At 50.5% G+C, this 17,671-nt stretch overlaps 1 protein-coding gene across 2 annotated transcripts; it reads right to left on the reverse strand.

Annotated features, from left to right (window-relative positions):
- Positions 1 to 211: 211 nt before the first annotated feature.
- Positions 212 to 17,118, reverse strand: CKAP2L (cytoskeleton associated protein 2 like). 2 transcript variants are annotated; one of them, XM_074559072.1, is made up of 11 exons: positions 16,987 to 17,118; positions 16,300 to 16,364; positions 14,802 to 14,932; positions 13,279 to 13,445; positions 12,704 to 12,896; positions 5,101 to 5,163; positions 3,176 to 3,342; positions 2,647 to 2,782; positions 1,485 to 1,548; positions 734 to 881; positions 212 to 644 (listed from the first exon to the last, which is right to left on the reverse strand). In XM_074559072.1, the coding sequence occupies exons 4-11, from the start codon at positions 13,389 to 13,391 to the stop codon at positions 383 to 385; spliced, it is 1,146 nt and encodes a 381-aa protein (XP_074415173.1). In that variant the 5' UTR covers positions 13,392 to 13,445; positions 14,802 to 14,932; positions 16,300 to 16,364; positions 16,987 to 17,118; the 3' UTR covers positions 212 to 382. The 2 variants fall into 2 exon arrangements, with proteins under 2 accessions (XP_074415173.1, XP_074415174.1); XM_074559073.1 differs by lacking the exons at positions 212 to 644; positions 734 to 881; positions 1,485 to 1,548; ... (1 more) ...; positions 3,176 to 3,342; positions 5,101 to 5,163 and adding exons at positions 9,467 to 9,835; positions 9,925 to 10,072; positions 11,179 to 11,242; positions 11,810 to 11,965.
- Positions 17,119 to 17,671: the final 553 nt, after the last annotated feature.

The following is a 17,671-nucleotide window of genomic DNA, read 5'->3' on the forward strand; positions in this document are numbered from 1 at the left end:
GAGGCCAGGAGCACTGCCTGCTGGGACTGGGTGGGTGACAGCAGGGCTCCCCCACCTTCCACAGCTGCAGGGTGGTCACTGTTCACAGCACCTGCCAATCCCCTTGCCAATCTCTTGCCTGGTACCTTGTGCTGCTACCTGCTCCAAGTGTAGGCACACAGTTCTCCTCTGCAAAGTTTAATTAATTATTTTTATTTAAAAATAAATTAAATTTATTTAATTTAAAATAAAAATAAAATAAATTTATTTAATTTATTAAAAAATAAATACGCATTTGTTATGTAAAACATTTTAAAACAAAATTTAAAACATTTCTTATTTTAACACATTTATAAAACAAAATGTATATTGTTATTATAATTTTAAAACAAAATTTCTATGGTTATTTCATGCCCAACCCTCGGGGGCTCTTGGGTGGATATGAACTCAAGCCCTCCAACTCTGTAACTTCCGGCAAAGCCTTGTTTTTCCGGAAGAAGAAGAGAGTCTCCTCCTCAGCAGCCATGATTTCACTGAGAGATGACACCACAGGGTCATGGTCGTGTAGCATCTCTGGATAGCGACTCCGAGCCCACTCAATCCTCAGGGAACGCCGCACAGGGGTTAGGAATTTAAATTCTGGGTGTTCCCGGAATTCCCTTCCTCTGTGGAGAGAAGAGCCTCGGGTAAATCTTGCAGAGGACCACTGGCATGCAAGGGTGTATGCTGCCCAGAGCAGGAGGCTCAGCCTTACCTGGATGCTGACGTCACCTGTAGTTTGACTGAGGGGGGGAGGGAGGTCATGTGCCTCCCCACCAGGCCTGGAGTTGACGCTATAGGATGCCTCTCAGCGGGACAAGGTGTTGTAGGCTCCCGAGGAGTGGCTTCTTCTTCCTTTGCTCCTAGCACAAATGGAAAAGTGTTGTTGTTATATTTCTAGAGTCCCATACCTTCTTTCGGTGTTTTCTTATGGCTGTAGATCTTCACAGCACAGACTCCTTCTTCTGCATGTTGTTCTTTCTTAGTCACAGCTCCTTCCAGGCTCTCCCTGACTGGCCAACCCACCCCCTTTTATCCCAGCTATCTTCACTAGCCACAGCTGCAGCCCAATGAAGGACATTGCAGCTGCAGCCCATGAAAATCAACTGGGACCTACCGGGGCAAGGCCTATATGCAGATATTGAAGTACAACACAGATATTTTACTGGGACTCAAAGGCCACCTCTACTATAGAAAAAGGCAGCACAGTTACAGCACTGGCTAGGGGTTACACCTCGGCACTCTGGACAGGGGCAGGGTGCCTGCCTGCAGAGGCTTGCAGGGCCAGGACCCTCCCTAGCCCAGGCAGAAGAGCAGTGTCCCATTTTTCAGATCAGGATTCCAGAGTTTCACCACACTACTTAGGAGGGACACGAGGTGCTGGGACAGACTGTAAACTGTGTTGCCTCCAGGTTGGCAACACCTGGGAGCACCCATGCTCATCAACCCCACAGTGCTCAGGTTACCTTCCAGTTTCGGTCCTGCATCCTTCAAAATATTGAGAGCCACTTCTCCGAGATCTTCAGCTGGCTGCAGGAAAAGCAGAACATGGGTCAGGGCAGGTCTGGCATGGGAATGGAGACCAGAGTTAGAGATGAAGGGGAGGAAAGGCTTTTGCTGCTCAGCCTGTGCTGAGGATAGGAAGAGGCTGCAGTATTCCCCTTTGCCCAGTGGGATCCATCAGCACCCAGCACAGCTGGCCAGGTGCCCACCCTGCATGGGCACATCCTGCAGCATGGAATGGGACTGGCAGCTCTAAAAGACTGTTTCACCAGTGACTAATGCTGCTAAACTCATTCCAAAACCCGGCCCCTGGATCTTGTGGAAGCCTTCCAGAGCAGAGGCAGGGAACACTCACCTCAGCCCCAGCACTGACTGCTTCTCTGTACAGCTGCAACATATCAAAGGGGCCACTCCGTGCCAGCAGCTTTGCACTCTCACAGCTCACAGCACTCTCCAGGAGGAGGCCCTCAAACGTCTGGCTTTGCAAATCTCCTGCATAACTGTGGGTGATAAAAACTACCCTGCCTCTATCTTGCCCTTGGATAATTTGGTCTAGTATTCCAGAGGGGTGTCAAAGGATAGAATGCAGTGCTGGCATAACTGGGGCCAGTAAACCCTGGAGCAGGGCTAGTGGTCTGTGTTGGTCTGGTCTCTCCCTTCTCCCAGTCAGCCCACTATTGTATTCATATTGCTGTTATTATATTTCTCAAGTGCTATACCTTATGAGCAGTTCTTCTCAGCAGTGTTGTTCCTGCTGCCTCACCAGGGCTCCTCCAAGGCTCTCCCTGACCAGAAAGTCCAGCCCCTTTTATCCCAGTTATCTTCATTAGCTACAGCTGCAGCCCAATTAAGTACATTACAGCTGGAGCTCATTTAGAACAACTAGGATTGGGGCACAGCCACTTACACAATACATATATTTTACAAGGACTCCTACTACAGCTCACTGCCTGCCTTTGGCCTACCCATAACTTTATGAGCACTTGTATTTTCCTGTGTTTCCCACTCTTGCCACTGAACACTTGTTCCCAACCCCTCTTAGCTACTGGAGGGAAATGGCCCTTGTCCCCTGACATGCTCCAGGAGAGAAGAAGCTCATTCAAGCAGCTCCTTCCCTATTCTCACCTCCTCAATGAGCTTCAGGCACTCGGTTGGCTTGACCTTTCTGCAGGATGGTATGACCGCCTGCTTCATAAGCAACCTCATCGGCGGCCGCTTGTATATCCTGCCTTTGGCTGCCAACCACTCCTCCAGCTGTTTCCTGTCCAAGGACAGAGAAATCACAGTTACCACTGTGATTGCCAAGCAGGCAGCAGCTTGGCAAGAGCTGGCTGTTTTTCCTCGGAGTCTTCCTTTAGCCAACTTCAGCTGCTTAAAAAGAATCAGTATATCTATCTCAGAAACACACCTGAGCTCTAGGACTGGGAGAGGAAATCACACTCAAACCGAAGCCTTGAGGCTGAAGCAGGAGAGTGGCCACACACTCTCCTTGCACTTACTAAAGTGGTGGGAGAGAAACCCAGGGTGCCACCCAACATTATCCTCAACCCCTTCTTTTTCAGGCCATCAACCCCCCCACAAGCTTTTGCTCATAAAAGACTTTGGACTCCATTTCCAGCAGGATGGTGCTGGCTCACTCAGAGCTGCCCCTTACCTGCGCTCATCGGTAGTTGCAGGACTCCTTGGAAAAGGCCAAGCATGCATGCCACTTGCCTTTGGCAGCTCTGGTTTAAGCTGCAAAGGCTGGTTACTTATATTTTGTGACATGCTCCTTGATTCTGGCAAGGCTTTCCTGTATTCTTCTTCTTTAGTCTGGTGGTTCTACAAAAGAAACACACAAAACTCAGGATGAAAACCTTCCAAACATTCCTCCTTCCCCCAACCAAGTTCCCAATGCATCACAGTAAGACAAAACCTTGGACTCTCAATTCAGTTGCCACCCCTCAGATCACCAACTCTCAGTCCATCACTACCCTTCAGATAATCAATTCTCAGTTTATTAAGAGGAGAGGAGTCCTTCTTGTGCCGTAGGCTTCCCCTGGAAACCCAGTTGAAACTTTGTGTGTTACCATGTCACTCGTGGCACTGCCCTGAGAACATCTGCCATCCTGACATCTTCCGTCCATGTCCAGTGCTCTCACCACTGCACATGGACCAGAGCTGCTTCTAGGGTTTTCCTTTTAAGGGTGCTTTGTCCAGTTCCAAAAAGAGCACAGTCTCTCACCTTTGGGACACCTGTCCCCCCCACCAAATTTCACCCTCTGGGGCCAAGGGGTCTCAACACTGAACTCTCTTGGTTCTGAGCCATTGCCTCCCCCTGGATGCAGTCTCTGTGTCACAGGAAACATAATTCTGTCCATGGCTATACAAGAAAAGTCCAGCCAAAGGCCACTCAATCATCTCCTGCCACCTAGAATTCTTCTCAACTTCTCTTGGACATCTTTCACTTGCACAAACTTGCATCACACTTGCCCATTTGCTGCTATTCATCCCTCTCTCTCTTCTCATTTAGGAGGAGGATCAGCATTTGTAACGTTTCAGTCATCCAAGAAAAGGGTTAAAAATATCAAGCTCTGCCTGTCCAGAACTCCCACGCGGCCCTGCACCCTCCCCTTCTCCTTCTCAGCCAACCTGCTATCAAATTCCACGGTGGCACAGGCACAGGCACCGGCTCTCCCCCCCGTCTCTCTCTCCTGGGTGGGGATGGCTGCCTGATGACTCTCCAGTGATCCTCCACCCTTCCATCCTGCAAGGGCCTCTTCACCTCCCCTCTCTGTCCAAGGCCCTACCTCACCCGGCCACATGGCTTCCCCTCCTGCGCCCAGCCCGCAGCTGGGCAGGGCAGCTCTGAACCTTTCCCTGACCAGAACCAAAGAGAGCTTTCCTGGGAGTCGTCTGCTTCTGACCTCTGTGTTCTCAGAGGCCTTTCCATGTCCTCAGTGGCCACTGGGAGAGTTATGCCTCTCTCTGTTCAGAGGATATGTGATTACCACATAGCAAAGCAGCTGTCAACAGAACAATAACACAACAGCCACCGGGACATGGGCACAGGAGCAGTCTCCCAAACTGAAACTCATAACTAAGCTAAACTCCTTTGAAAAACAGCTAGTTTGACTCATTGTCAGCTATTTAGCAATCTGTGGTATGTCCCCCATTTGGAGTCAGGATCTCATGACCCTGACTTGGGGATGTGGTTTTCAAAGTTTTCTGAATTGCAGCCAGGATGAAAAATTGTTATGACTAAAGTACGTTCTCTTGTGACCCTATAAGCAGTGATCCTGAGTGAGACCTTGTGAGCTGTGTGACCAGCATCTCCTGCTGAGTGAGGCTTCTCAGAGCCAGCAAACTCACATTTGCTGTACTCGGAGGAACATTTGTGTTCTGGTTTCAGATTGATTGATTTTAGATTTTAGCTTGCTTTTTGTCTATGTGCTTTAACCATCCAGTAAGTAAAGTGAAGCTTGACAATGAATTTTGTTGTGCTTTCACTTTAATATTAAACCTGCTTTTGCCTTTGCCAGTGATTCTTTAAGCAACCACTCACTTAAAGCATGAAAGATTCAAAAGCTTCCTACTTACATGCTTGAGTTTAGATACCCGTCCTGAGGGTGGGTTTACAACCACAGATTCTTTAAAAACGATCTGTAAAAGTCCAACAAGTTATCAGGTTATTTAACAAATTATCAGGTTATTTATCAGCCACAAGAAAGGCAGAAGGAATTAAGTATCTAACCCACTGCTGGTTGTCTGAGACACAGGAGCTTAGGAGCAGCTTTTAGAAATCAAAAACCTGTCAAGGAATACTACTACATACCGACTGCTTCGGCTGTTCTTCTCTGTACAGTCTGATGTAGAGTCGCCTTTGAACTGCCCACGCTTCGAAGGACAAGTCGGGAGTCTTCAGATTTAACGTTCTTGATGTTGCTTATTTTTCCTTATCCTGAAAATTTTTTTTGACCCGACAGAGGTCTGTCCAGCAAGGCAGCCAAGGGCACTCTCACCTCCCACTGGGTGGTACTCTATTTTTATACTAAAAACTACGTACATATGTTTACCTTTCTTTCCCAATATCTTTCACCCATAATGCCAAGTGCACATGCAAGACAAACCAATCCCAAAGTGCCAACATCACCACAGAAAATGGAGGACAAGAAGAAGGACAAGACACGCCCTGATCCCTCCATCTTGTCTCTCAACCCTCCTGTACCAAAATCCTAAAATCTATATTTCCACCCTGTAAATACTTAATTCTTACACCATTGAGGACAAGAGAGCCCAAGTGACTCTCTTGTCCTCAAACAACAGGTGGCACATTCCTTTCAGGGTAAAAATCCAACCACCAGGGGCTTCTGGCAACATTCCAGGATTTCTGAGGCCCCCCAAAGGGTTGTCTCGGTAACTCTGGACATCTGGAGTGATGTGCTGAGTTCCCACAACATACTATTAATTCTTTTTCTTTTGTGTGGCAACAGAAAAGCAAGCCTCCTCCTGGAGAGTGTTGTGAGCTGTGGTCAGGCATGGTCAGCTTCCTGCTGGTACACACACTCATCCATGTCATGAATGAAATAAACAGGGCAGGAGACTTCTCCTTTTAATGCCTTCATTAAAAGCGATCAGCTCGGGATTGGGCAGCTCGGACAGGTCTGCAGTCTCCTGTTGTGTCTCCCAGGGCAAGGAGGAGGAGGAGGAGGGTATGCGCAGCTTTGTCCACGAGGGGCAGAGCCGGGGGTGCGGCCCTCGTGGGAGCCTTTAGGGTGTGGTGGCCCCTCAGATGTTGTTGTTCCAGCTTTGCCCTGTCCGCTCCCGGCGTCGGGACGACTCCCGCGCTCAGGGTGAGAGGGACTACGAAGGTGTTCAGCATCTCTGCAGGCTCAGCACTCCGTTCCTGACGTCCATACATCACTCCAGTCTCTCAACTCTTAGTTGGCTCGTTGTTTTGGGGTCTTTTTTAACAAGCTAGAAGCAGTAGCTTCTCATGGCATGCTGGTCCTGGAGTTATTTTGCATATTCCCCCCCCAGGTCTCTTCTCCTCACTGTTTGGGGAGGTTCCCACCCTTCACTGTCTCAGAGAAGGCCCATTAACTCGGCCCCAGCTAGGCTTTTACTATTACAAAAACAACTATTAACGACAACGACCCGTAATTACCATAACACACAAGCAGCACCCCAGCAGCAACAGTGGTAACCTTCTTCTCACAAAAAAATTAGCAGAATTTTTGTTCATAACAATGAACAGCTTTCTTAAGACCCTTTCCCTTCTCCTTGCAGGGTGTCCATGCTGAGGACATCTCAACAGTGCTGTCCCTCGTGCCCCAGGCAGAGAAATTTACCAAATTCTGGATCTGCCAAGAAAAGCTGCTGGCCCGGAGTGGCCCCTTTGATGTGCTGCAGCGGTACAGAGAAGGAGTCAGCGCTGGGGCTGAGGTGAGTGTTCCCTGCCTCTCCTCTGGAAGGCTTCCACCTGGAAGCAAGCATAGGAGTTTGTTCTTGATTATTTACACATGCTAATTTTTTTATTTCATTTGAAATGTTTCTAATAATTGCATTCTTTATTTTTAATACTCCCTGGAGCCTGATGACTTTGTTTAACATAGATATTGGGGTCTGAACTTGGCTTTTACAATTTTAAATTTTCTCAATTTCTATTTCACTTTGCTTGTTCTGTTTAGTTTTTCCCAAATCATTGTATATAGGAACTCATCAACTTGATCCAGTTCCTTTGGGTTGATGAGCGTGGGCACTCCCTGGTGTTGCCAGACTGGAGGCAACACTGTTTACAGTCTGTCCCAGCACCTCATGTCCCTCCTAAGGAGTGTGGTCAAAGTCAGGAATCCTGATCTGAAAAATGGGACACTGCTCTTCTGCCTGGGCTAGGGAGGGTCCTGGCCCTGCAAGCCTCTGCAGGCAGGCACCCTGCCCCTGTCCAGAGTGCCGAGGTGTAACCCCTAGCCAGTGCTGTAACTGTGCTGCCCTTTTCCTTTTGTGCCAGGACAAAGGAAGAAGACCCCAGACAAGACGACCTCAGACAAAACACCTTCTCTTGGTGTTTTCTTATGGCTGTAGATCTTCACAGCACAGACTCCTTCTTCTGCATGTTTCTTTCTTAGTCATGGCTCCTTCCAGTGGTCTTAGCAGTGGTCTTGGCACGCGGACTCTTCCAAGATGAACACCTCAACATTGTAACGGACTCTATATTCGTGGCAAGGCTCTGCCTAGCCATGGCAGGACCAGGTGTGTCAACAACTGCAGCAGCCCTAATGCTGGAAGAAGCACTCTCCTCGCGACAGGGCACCGTGTCAGTCATTCACATCAACAGCCACAACCCAGTCAAAGGTTACTTCCAGACTGGCAACGACAAAGCGGACGCCGCAGCAAAAGGCGTATGGACGTTGCAGGAAGCTCGTCAGCTGCACGAGTCACTCCACATCAGAGCCAAAGCGAAGAAATGTGAAATCTCCACAGCGGACACAAAACACGTGGTAGCCACTTGCCCTCATTGCCAAAAGTCACCCCTATGGAGCTGTGGGGTCAACCCGAGAGGTCTCAAGCCTTCAGAGATCTGGCAGTCGGGCTTCACCTGGTGTCAACTGCTGAAGCCCCGAGCATGGCTTGCAGTGACAGTGGACACTTATAGCGGAATGATCATAGCCACACAGCACCACAAAACAAACTCCAAGGCCACAATTCAGCACTGGCTGACAGCCATGGCTTGGCTTGGTATCCCCAAGCAGATCAAAACTGACAACGGTTCCAATTTCACCTCCAAACCAGTGCAAGAATTCGCCTCAAAACGGGGCATCACATTAGTGCAAGGTATCCCGTATAACAGTACCAGGCAGGCCATAGTTGAGAGAGCAAATCAGACCCTGAAAACCAAGCTAGAAGTGTTGGCAAAGGCAGAGGGCTTTGCCAATTCCATTCCCCCAGGAGATCAGGCGCGTATACTGGCAACCGCTTTGCTAGCACTGAATCAGTTCCCTAGGGGAGATGAAACAAAAACACTGGGCCACCCGAGCGCTAAAGGAGGGCCCACAGGTTGTAATTAGAAACGAGCTAGGCGAATGGGAACGGGGCTGGAGGCTGATGCTCAGGGGGCAACGGTACGCAGCTGTCAAAACGGACGGCAAAATCAGGTGGTGTCCACTTAAGTCCATCAAGCCCAACCTTCACAAGGAGCAGAATAAGACTGACAAGAATTGCAAGTTTCTGTTTACAGGACAGGCCACCAGTTCTGTCCAGGCTGGCTAGTGGTGCACTTTACTGAGGGGTGGTATGGTACGGTGAGTACCATATTTCTTACAACTGCCCTTTTAACCCTTTGTACAATATAATAACCAAACTAACAGTACATGCTTAACAATCTATCAACTGTTTACAACAGTTTACAACCTATTTTTGACAGCACCACGGCATGGTGTGTGATGCTATGCCACATCTGGCCATGCCATGCCATTCCATGCCATGCCAGCACACCATGCTGACAACCTTGGATGTTAATGGCTTGCTTTTCTGAGACCACACACTTACACTCGGCTGGACACCTTGCGGCAATTTCCCTCCCCCAGTCCTTCTCCTGGAATTTCAAGGTAACAAGCACAGGTTGCCTTCTCTCTCCCCATCTCCCGAGGGGGGCGGGTAGAACACCTCTCGTGCTCCTCCATTCCTTCAATTCCTCCACCCTTGGGCCCCTCAGGGTCAGGCCTACCTCCCCCAGGCCACGAGGCACTCCTCTCTCCCACCCAGCAGCAGACAGCCGGGCAGGGGAGAGCTCTGACCTCTTTCAGAGCAGGAACCCAAGAGAGCTCCTAGGTGAGCAGCTCTGGTTCTTAACCCCTGTGTTTTCTCAGAGGCAGATCTTATTTTCAGTGGTCGTACCAAATGCCAATCTTAAAAACTGAGCATCCATTGGTGGTTTGGTGGTAGTGACCACAGCATCCCAAAAGTCTCATTTCTGGTCAGACGACCACAGATACATATTTATTGTGTGCCAAACCCTCCCCCCTGCATCTGAGGGGCAGCAAGAGCAGTCAGGGGAATGTGTACAAGGCAGCCTGCTCCTGCTGGGAACCCTCAGGGGCTCTTGGGCGGATATGAACTCAAGCCCTCCAACTCTGTCACTTCTGGCAAAGCCTTGTTTTTCCGGAAGAAGAAGAGAGTCTCCTCCTCAGCAGCCAGGATTTCACTGAGAGATGACACCACAGGGTCATGGTCGTGTAGCATCTCTGGATAGCGACTCCGAGCCCTCTCAGTCCGCAGGGAACGCCGCACAGGGGTTATGAATTTAAATTCTGGGCGTTCCCGGAATTCCCTTCCTCTGTGGAGAGAAGAGCCTCGGGTAAATCTTGCAGAGGACCACTGGCATGCAAGGGTGTATGCTGCCCAGAGCAGGAGGCTCAGCCTTACCTGGATGCTGACGTCACCTGTAGTTTGACTGAGGGGGGGAGGGAGGTCATGTGCCTCCCCACCAGGCCTGGAGTTGACGCTATAGGATGCCTCTCAGCGGGACAAGGTGTTGTAGGCTCCCGAGGAGTGGCTTCTTCTTCCTTTGCTCCTAGCACAAATGGAAAAGTGTTGTTGTTATATTTCTAGAGTCCCATACCTTCTTTCGGTGTTTTCTTATGGCTGTAGATCTTCACAGCACAGACTCCTTCTTCTGCATGTTGTTCTTTCTTAGTCACAGCTCCTTCCAGGCTCTCCCTGACTGGCCAACCCACCCCCTTTTATCCCAGCTATCTTCACTAGCCACAGCTGCAGCCCAATGAAGGACATTGCAGCTGCAGCCCATGAAAATCAACTGGGACCTACCAGGGCAAGGCCTATATGCAGATATTGAAGTACAACACAGATATTTTACTGGGACTCAAAGGCCACCTCTACTATAGAAAAAGGCAGCACAGTTACAGCACTGGCTAGGGGTCACACCATAAGGCTAAACCTCCTGCTCCAGGCAGCACACACCCTTGCATACCAGTGGTCCTCTGCAGGGTTTACCCAAGGCTTTTCTCTCCACAGAGGAAGGGAATTGTTGGAAAACAGAGAATTTAAATTCCTAACACCTGTGCGGCGTTCCCTGCGGATTGAGAGCACTCGGAGTCACTACCCAGAGATGCTACAGGACCATGACCCTGTGGTGTCTCTATCAGTGAAATCCTAGGTGCTTTGGAGGAGACACGCTTCTTCTTCTGGAAAAACAAGGCTTTGCCGGAAGTTACAGAGTTGGAGGGCTTGAGTTCATATCCCCCCAAGAGCCCCTGAGGGTTCCCAGCAGGAGCAGGCTGCCTTGTACACATTCACCTGACTGCTCTTGCTGCCCCTCAGATGCAGGGGGGAGGGTTTGGCACACAATAAATATGTATCTGTGGTCCAGGTAAGGCTGAATCGCCTGCTCCGGGCAGCACAGTTACAGCACTGGCTAGGGGTTACACCTCGGCACTCTGAACAGGGGCAGGGTGCCTGCCTGCAGAGGCTTGCAGGGCCAGGACCCTCCCTAGCCCAGGCAGAAGAGCAGTGTCCCATTTTTCAGATCAGGATTCCTGACTTTGACCACACTCCTTAGGAGGGACACGAGGTGCTGGGACAGACTGTAAACCGTGTTGCCTCCAGGTTGGCAACACCTGGGAGCACCCATGCTCATCAACCCCACAATGCCCAGGTTACCTTCCAGTTTCTGGCCAGCATCCTTCAAAATATTGAGAGCAGTTTCTCTGAGATCTTCAACTGGCTGCAGGAAAAGCAAAACATGGGTCAAGCCAGTTCTGGCATGGGAATGGAGACCTGTTGTAATCTTCTCAGCAGTGTTGTTGTAACTTCTGTGCCGGGGCCCCTCTCCAACCCTCTCTGAATGTCACACCCCCTTTTATCCTAGCTACCTCCACAGGCTACAGCTGCTGCCCAATCAAGGACATCACATCTACAGCCTACTTACAATAACTAGGATCAGGGCAATACAATACAGAGATCTCTGCCATACATATGTTTACAATACATATATTTAGTCAGACCCCCACAGAGACCAGAGTTAGAGAAGAATGGGCGGAAAGGCTTTTGCTGCTCAGCCTGTGCTGAGGATAGGAAGAGGCTGCAGTATTCCCCTTTGCCCAGTGGGATCCATCAGCACCCAGCACAGCTGGCCAGGTGCCCATCCTGCATGGGCACATCCTGCAGCATGGAATGGGACTGGCAGCTCTAAAAGACTGTTTCACCAGTGACTAATGCTGCTAAACTCATTCCAAAACCCGGCCCCTGGATCTTGTGGAAGCCTTCCAGAGCAGAGGCAGGGAACACTCACCTCAGCCCCAGCACTGACTGCTTCTCTGTACAGCTGCAACACATCAAAGGGGCCACTCCGGGCCAGCAGCTTTGCTTGGCAGATCCAAAATTTGGCAAATTTCTCTGCCTGGGGCACAAGGGACAGCACTGTTGAGATGTCCTCAGCATGGACACCCTGCAAGGAGAAGGGAAAGGGTCTGAAGAAAGGTGTCTATGGCATGGATGAGTGTGTGCACCAGGAGGAAGCAGACCGTGCCTGACCACAGCTCACAGCACTCTCCAGGAGGAGGCTCTCAAAAGTCTGGCTTTGCAAATCTATCTCTCCCTTGGATAATTTGGTCTAGTATTCCAGAGGGGTTTCAAAGGATAGAATGCAGTGCTGGCATAACTGGGGCCAGTAAACCCTGGAGCAGGGCTAGTGGTCTGTGTTGGTCTGGTCTCTCCCTTCTCCCAGTCAGCCCACTATTGTATTCATATTGCTGTTATTATATTTCTCAAGTGCTATACCTTATGAGCAGTTCTTCTCAGCAGTGTTGTTCCTGCTGCCTCACCAGGGCTCCTCCAAGGCTCTCCCTGACCAGAAAGTCCAGCCCCTTTTATCCCAGTTATCTTCATTAGCTACAGCTGCAGCCCAATTAAGTACATCACAGCTGGAGCTCATTTAGAACAACTAGGATTGGGGCACAGCCACTTACACAATACATATATTTTACAAGGACTCCTACTACAGCTCACTGCCTGCCTTTGGCCTACCCATAACTTTATGAGCACTTGTATTTTCCTGTGTTTCCCACTCTTGCCACTGAACACTTGTTCCCAACCCCTCTTAGCTACTGGAGGGAAATGGCCCTTGTCCCCTGACATGCTCCAGGAGAGAAGAAGCTCATTCAAGCAGCTCCTTCCCTATTCTCACCTCCTCAATGAGCTTCAGGCAATCAGCTAATATGTTGTTTGCCTTGGCTCGGAAGTGCTGCTCTGGATTGTCTTTTTTCTCGGTTGGCTTGACCTTTCTGCAGGATGGTATGACCGCCTGCTTCATAAGCAACCTCATCGGCGGCCGCTTGTATATCCTGCCTTTGGCTGCCAACCACTCCTCCAGCTGTTTCCTGTCCAAGGACAGAGAAATCACAGTTACCACAGCAGACAGCAGCTTGGCAAGAGCTGGCTGTTTTTCCTCGGAGTCTTCCTTTAGCCAACTTCAGCTGCTTAAAAAGAATCAGTATATCTATCTCAGAAACACACCTGAGCTCTAGGACTGGGAGAGGAAATCACACTCAAACCGAAACCTTGAGGCTGAAGCAGGAGAGTGGCCACACACTCTCCTTGCACTTACTGAAGTGGTGGGAGAGAAACCCAGGGTGCCACCCAACATTATCCCCAACCCCTTCTTTTTCAGGCCATCAACCCCCCCACAAGCTTTTGCTCATAAAAGACTTTGGACTCCATTTCCAGCAGGATGGTGCTGGCTCACTCAGAGCTGCCCCTTACCTGCGCTCATCGGTAGTTGCAGGACTCCTTGGAACAGGCCAAGCATGCATGCCACTTGCCTTTGGCAGCTCTGGTTTAAGCTGCAAAGGCTGGTTACTTATATTTTGTGACATGCTCCTTGATTCTGGCAAGGCTTTCCTGTATTTTTCTTCTTTAGTCTGGTGGTTCTATAAAAGAAACACACAAAACTCAGGATGAAAACCTTCCAAACATTCCTCCTTCCCCCAACCAAGTTCCCAATGCATCACAGTAAGACAAAACCTTGGACTCTCAATTCAGTTGCCACCCCTCAGATCACCAACTCTCAGTCCATCACTACCCTTCAGATAATCAATTCTCAGTTTATTAAGAGGAGAGGAGTCCTTCTTGTGCCGTAGGCTTCCCCTGGAAACCCAGTTGAAACTTTGTGTGTTACCATGTCACTCGTGGCACTGCCCTGAGAACATCTGCCATCCTGACATCTTCCGTCCATGTCCAGTGCTCTCACCACTGCACATGGACCAGAGCTGCTTCTAGGGTTTTCCTTTTAAGGGTGCTTTGTCCAGTTCCAAAAAGAGCACAGTCTCTCACCTTTGGGACACCTGTCCCCCCCACCAAATTTCACCCTCTGGGGCCAAGGGGTCTCAACACTGAACTCTCTTGGTTCTGAGCCATTGCCTCCCCCTGGATGCAGTCTCTGTGTCACAGGAAACATAATTCTGTCCATGGCTATACAAGAAAAGTCCAGCCAAAGGCCACTCAATCATCTCCTGCCACCTAGAATTCTTCTCAACTTCTCTTGGACATCTTTCACTTGCACAAACTTGCATCACACTTGCCCATTTGCTGCTATTCATCCCTCTCTCTCTTCTCATTTAGGAGGAGGATCAGCATTTGTAACGTTTCAGTCATCCAAGAAAAGGGTTAAAAATATCAAGCTCTGCCTGTCCAGAACTCCCACGCGGCCCTGCACCCTCCCCTTCTCCTTCTCAGCCAACCTGCTATCAAATTCCACGGTGGCACAGGCACAGGCACCGGCTCTCCCCCCCGTCTCTCTCTCCTGGGTGGGGATGGCTGCCTGATGACTCTCCAGTGATCCTCCACCCTTCCATCCTGCAAGGGCCTCTTCACCTCCCCTCTCTGTCCAAGGCCCTACCTCACCCGGCCACATGGCTTCCCCTCCTGCGCCCAGCCCGCAGCTGGGCAGGGCAGCTCTGAACCTTTCCCTGACCAGAACCAAAGAGAGCTTTCCTGGGAAGCCATTAACATCCAAGGTCCTCACAAAACTTCTATGGACAACAAAACTAACCAAAATGACTCATTGTTGAAGACAGCCATGAAAGATGTTTTCAATTATCATCTGTATGGCAGATAATCTTTGTCAAGTGGGCAGTTTGCTTTATCTCTCTGAGTGACCACATTCACACATCCCTGGGAGGGGACACCTGCCGCTAACAGACTATTGAAGGTCACTGCATGACTGTAAGAACTATAGCATCCCATTGTGAGATGTGAGCCCAGAGGGAGGAGCCAAGCATTGCTACCCCGATATGATCCAGACGTTTTTTGAGACACCAGCACAGCTTTCTCCACGGGATTCCCCAGAGGAACAGCAGCTGCCTCTTCTTCCACTGGATCTTCAGAGCAAGAATACAATCTTTTTCTACAGATCCCCCTGTTATGAACAAAAATTCAGTTAATATTTTTTTGTGAGCCCCCTGTTATGAACAAAAATTCAGTTAATATTTTTGTGTGAGAAAGAGTTACAGGCATGCAGCCAGGTCTCTGTCTCTGCCAGGGTTCTTGCTGCTTTGTTATTGTAATCACGGGTCGTTGAGGCTTATCTCCTCTTTTGTATAAGTAAAAGGCCTGGCTGGGTGGGGTGATGGCCCTTCCCCGAGGCTGTGCACTCTTCCAACATAGGGAAGACACCTGAGAGGGTGGGGGGGGGTTATGCAAAGTGACTCCAAAGACCAGCAGGCTTTGGGACCTCGACTCCAAAATGCAACGAGAAAACCCCAAAAACAAAGAGCCAAATAAGAATTGAGAGACTAAAGTGGCGTCTGGACATGAGGAGCCAAGTGCTGAGCCTGCAGAGATGCGGAGCCCCTCTCGCCCTGAGCAGTGAGTCGTCCCAAAGCCGGGACCAGACAGCTGAGAAGCTGAAAGGATCAACATCTGACAGGGGACATCACGCCCTAAAGGCTCCCACGAGGACTGGATCCCCCGGCTCTGCCCCTAGCGGACAGAGCTGCGCATGTCCTCCTCCTCTGAGTCGCCCTGGGAGATGCGACGGGGACTGCAGCCCTGCTGAGCCGCCCAATCCTGAGCTGATCACTTTTAATAAAGGCATTAAAAAGGAGAAGAAGTCTCCTGGCCCTGTTTATTTCACCCCTTGCTCCAACAGAGCCACCCTTGACACTGCAGGAGGCCTGCAGCCACAATTCCAATGGGACTGCTACCAACACCCTGACCCACAGGGTGTCACGTTGGGTTCTGACTCTGTCAGTGTTGTTCTAGGGTACTGAACTGTTTATTTTATCCCTTTTTTCCCTGTTAAAGAACTGTTATTTCCTGCTCCCATATTTTTGCCTGAGAGCCCCTTAATTTAAACTTTACAGCAATTTAGAGGGGTGGGGAGGGTTTACATTCTCCATTTCAGGGGAGGCTTCTGCCTTTCTTAGCAGGCACCTGTCTTTCCAAACCAAGACATTCCTGCAGGCAGTGGTCTGGCAGGTAGTGGGTTTGGAGGCTCCCAGACTGCCAGAGCCAGGAGCTGAAATGAGAAAGTTTAAGAGTTTCATAAAATATGCAGAAGAGACACCATCAGCCCCTGGGAAACGCCAGCACTCAAACCATTCCTTTGCTCCTGCTGCCAGTAACGACAGACTGGTGCCAGGGTACTGTGGGGGCAGAGCCCAGACAGGAGCTGGTTCTTTGTACACAGGCCAGAGAAGGTAGACACTGGTCAGTGGGGAGAGCCAGCTATACCTCAGACCTTTACATATCATCTCATCCAAGCCCAACATCCTCCTAACTTACCTGGCACTTGTGCATTTCAGCCTTTCCTTAGCTACTTGGCAGCTCTGCAGCTGGCTCTCTGTTTGCTGCAAAGAGATGGCAGGAAATGCATTGTGCACAGGACAGTCTCAATACTCAAAGAACTCATGACACTGGATTTCTGTTACTCTCAAACAGTACATTGCACACCTCCCTGCCTGGGGAGCCTGGCAATACTGTTCCCAGAAACTCCCTTGTACATGATATTGCCCAGAGGCTCGTTGCCACTTAAGCTTCCTGACCTTCACAGTGTGATGCCACTCAACCCCTCAGCTGGGCAGGGCTCAGTTTGCATAAGGAAAGGCTTCTACTGAGCCCAAGAGCAGCACGACCCTCCAGCACACTCCCACTCCTCCCAGACCGCGTTCCTGGGCCCGTTTCGCGGGCACCTGCCGCGGATTCACACATAGTTACTCACACCGCCCGCCCTCAGCAGCTTCCCACCGGCCCATCTGTGCCACTTCCAGTCGAGCGCTCCCACAGAACTCGGGCCTCCCCACAAGGTACCCGCCCCACGGGGTCCGCAGCTCCGCCGCACCGCAGGTCCGGCTAGCTCCGTTCTCCTCCGCCCCCACGGCCCCTGGGCCGCCTGCACCCCCAGCACCGGGACCCTTCAGACCCCGCTCCCAGGCTCCCGCTCCGAGAGTCCCTCACCCGAGGCTCACTCACCCGCCGCTCCCTCCCGCTCCATCCCGGGCACCGCCGCCGAACGGCCGCCGGCACTCCCAACAACCCTCGCGCTGCCGTTATTAGCCACCGCCTTCTTCAAAGCTACCAATGAGGAGAGCCAAGCGCCGGCCGTGGCTCTGTGATTGGCTGGGCGGGGCGTTGCCCGCGGTGACAGATGCCGCGTCGTGACAGGCCGTGTCGTGCCGTCCCGAGCCGGGCCACGCCGTGCTGTTAGAAACGGGACACGCGCCCGGGACTAAAGAGATTTCAGCATTTATTATCATTTAAAATAAGGCCTAAAGCATGATGGCCTGCAGGCCGAGCAGGAGCGTTCCCGTCGAGGGTGCTGCAGCGCCGGCGCTGGATTTGTTTTAGCAGCGATGTCCCCGATGTTCCAGGTGGAGCGGCACGGATTCACTGGGTCAGATGTCCCTTTTTATCCTGTTTTCTGTCCTTTTGTATTGGTTTCTGTTTGGATCCTTCATTTGCAGGAAGGTTTAAGGCACTTGATTGGCCATCACAGTTCTGTCCAGGCTGGCTCGTGGTGCACTTTACTGAGGTGTGGTTATGGTATGGTATGGTATGGTATGGTATGGTATGGTATGGTATGGTATGGTATGGTATGGTATGGTATGGTATGGTATGGTATGGTATGGTATGGTATGGTATGGTAAGTACCATATTT

Source organism: Zonotrichia albicollis, chromosome 26 (assembly GCF_047830755.1).
Source record: "Zonotrichia albicollis isolate bZonAlb1 chromosome 26, bZonAlb1.hap1, whole genome shotgun sequence".
NCBI lineage: Eukaryota > Metazoa > Chordata > Aves > Passeriformes > Passerellidae > Zonotrichia > Zonotrichia albicollis.

Excerpts from the sequence above, each read along its gene's own strand:
- CKAP2L (XM_074559072.1), bottom strand. The coding sequence starts at position 13,391 with ATGTCACAAAATATAAGTAACCAGCCTTTGCAGCTTAAACCAGAGCTG. Across the intron at positions 5,164-12,703 it reads GCCTGAAGCTCATTGAGGAG|ATCGTTTTTAAAGAATCTGT; the intron begins GTGAGAATAGGG and ends GGACTTTTACAG. Across the intron at positions 1,549-2,646 it reads GCCTGAAGCTCATTGAGGAG|CCAGCTGAAGATCTCGGAGA; the intron begins GTGAGAATAGGG and ends CTTTTCCTGCAG.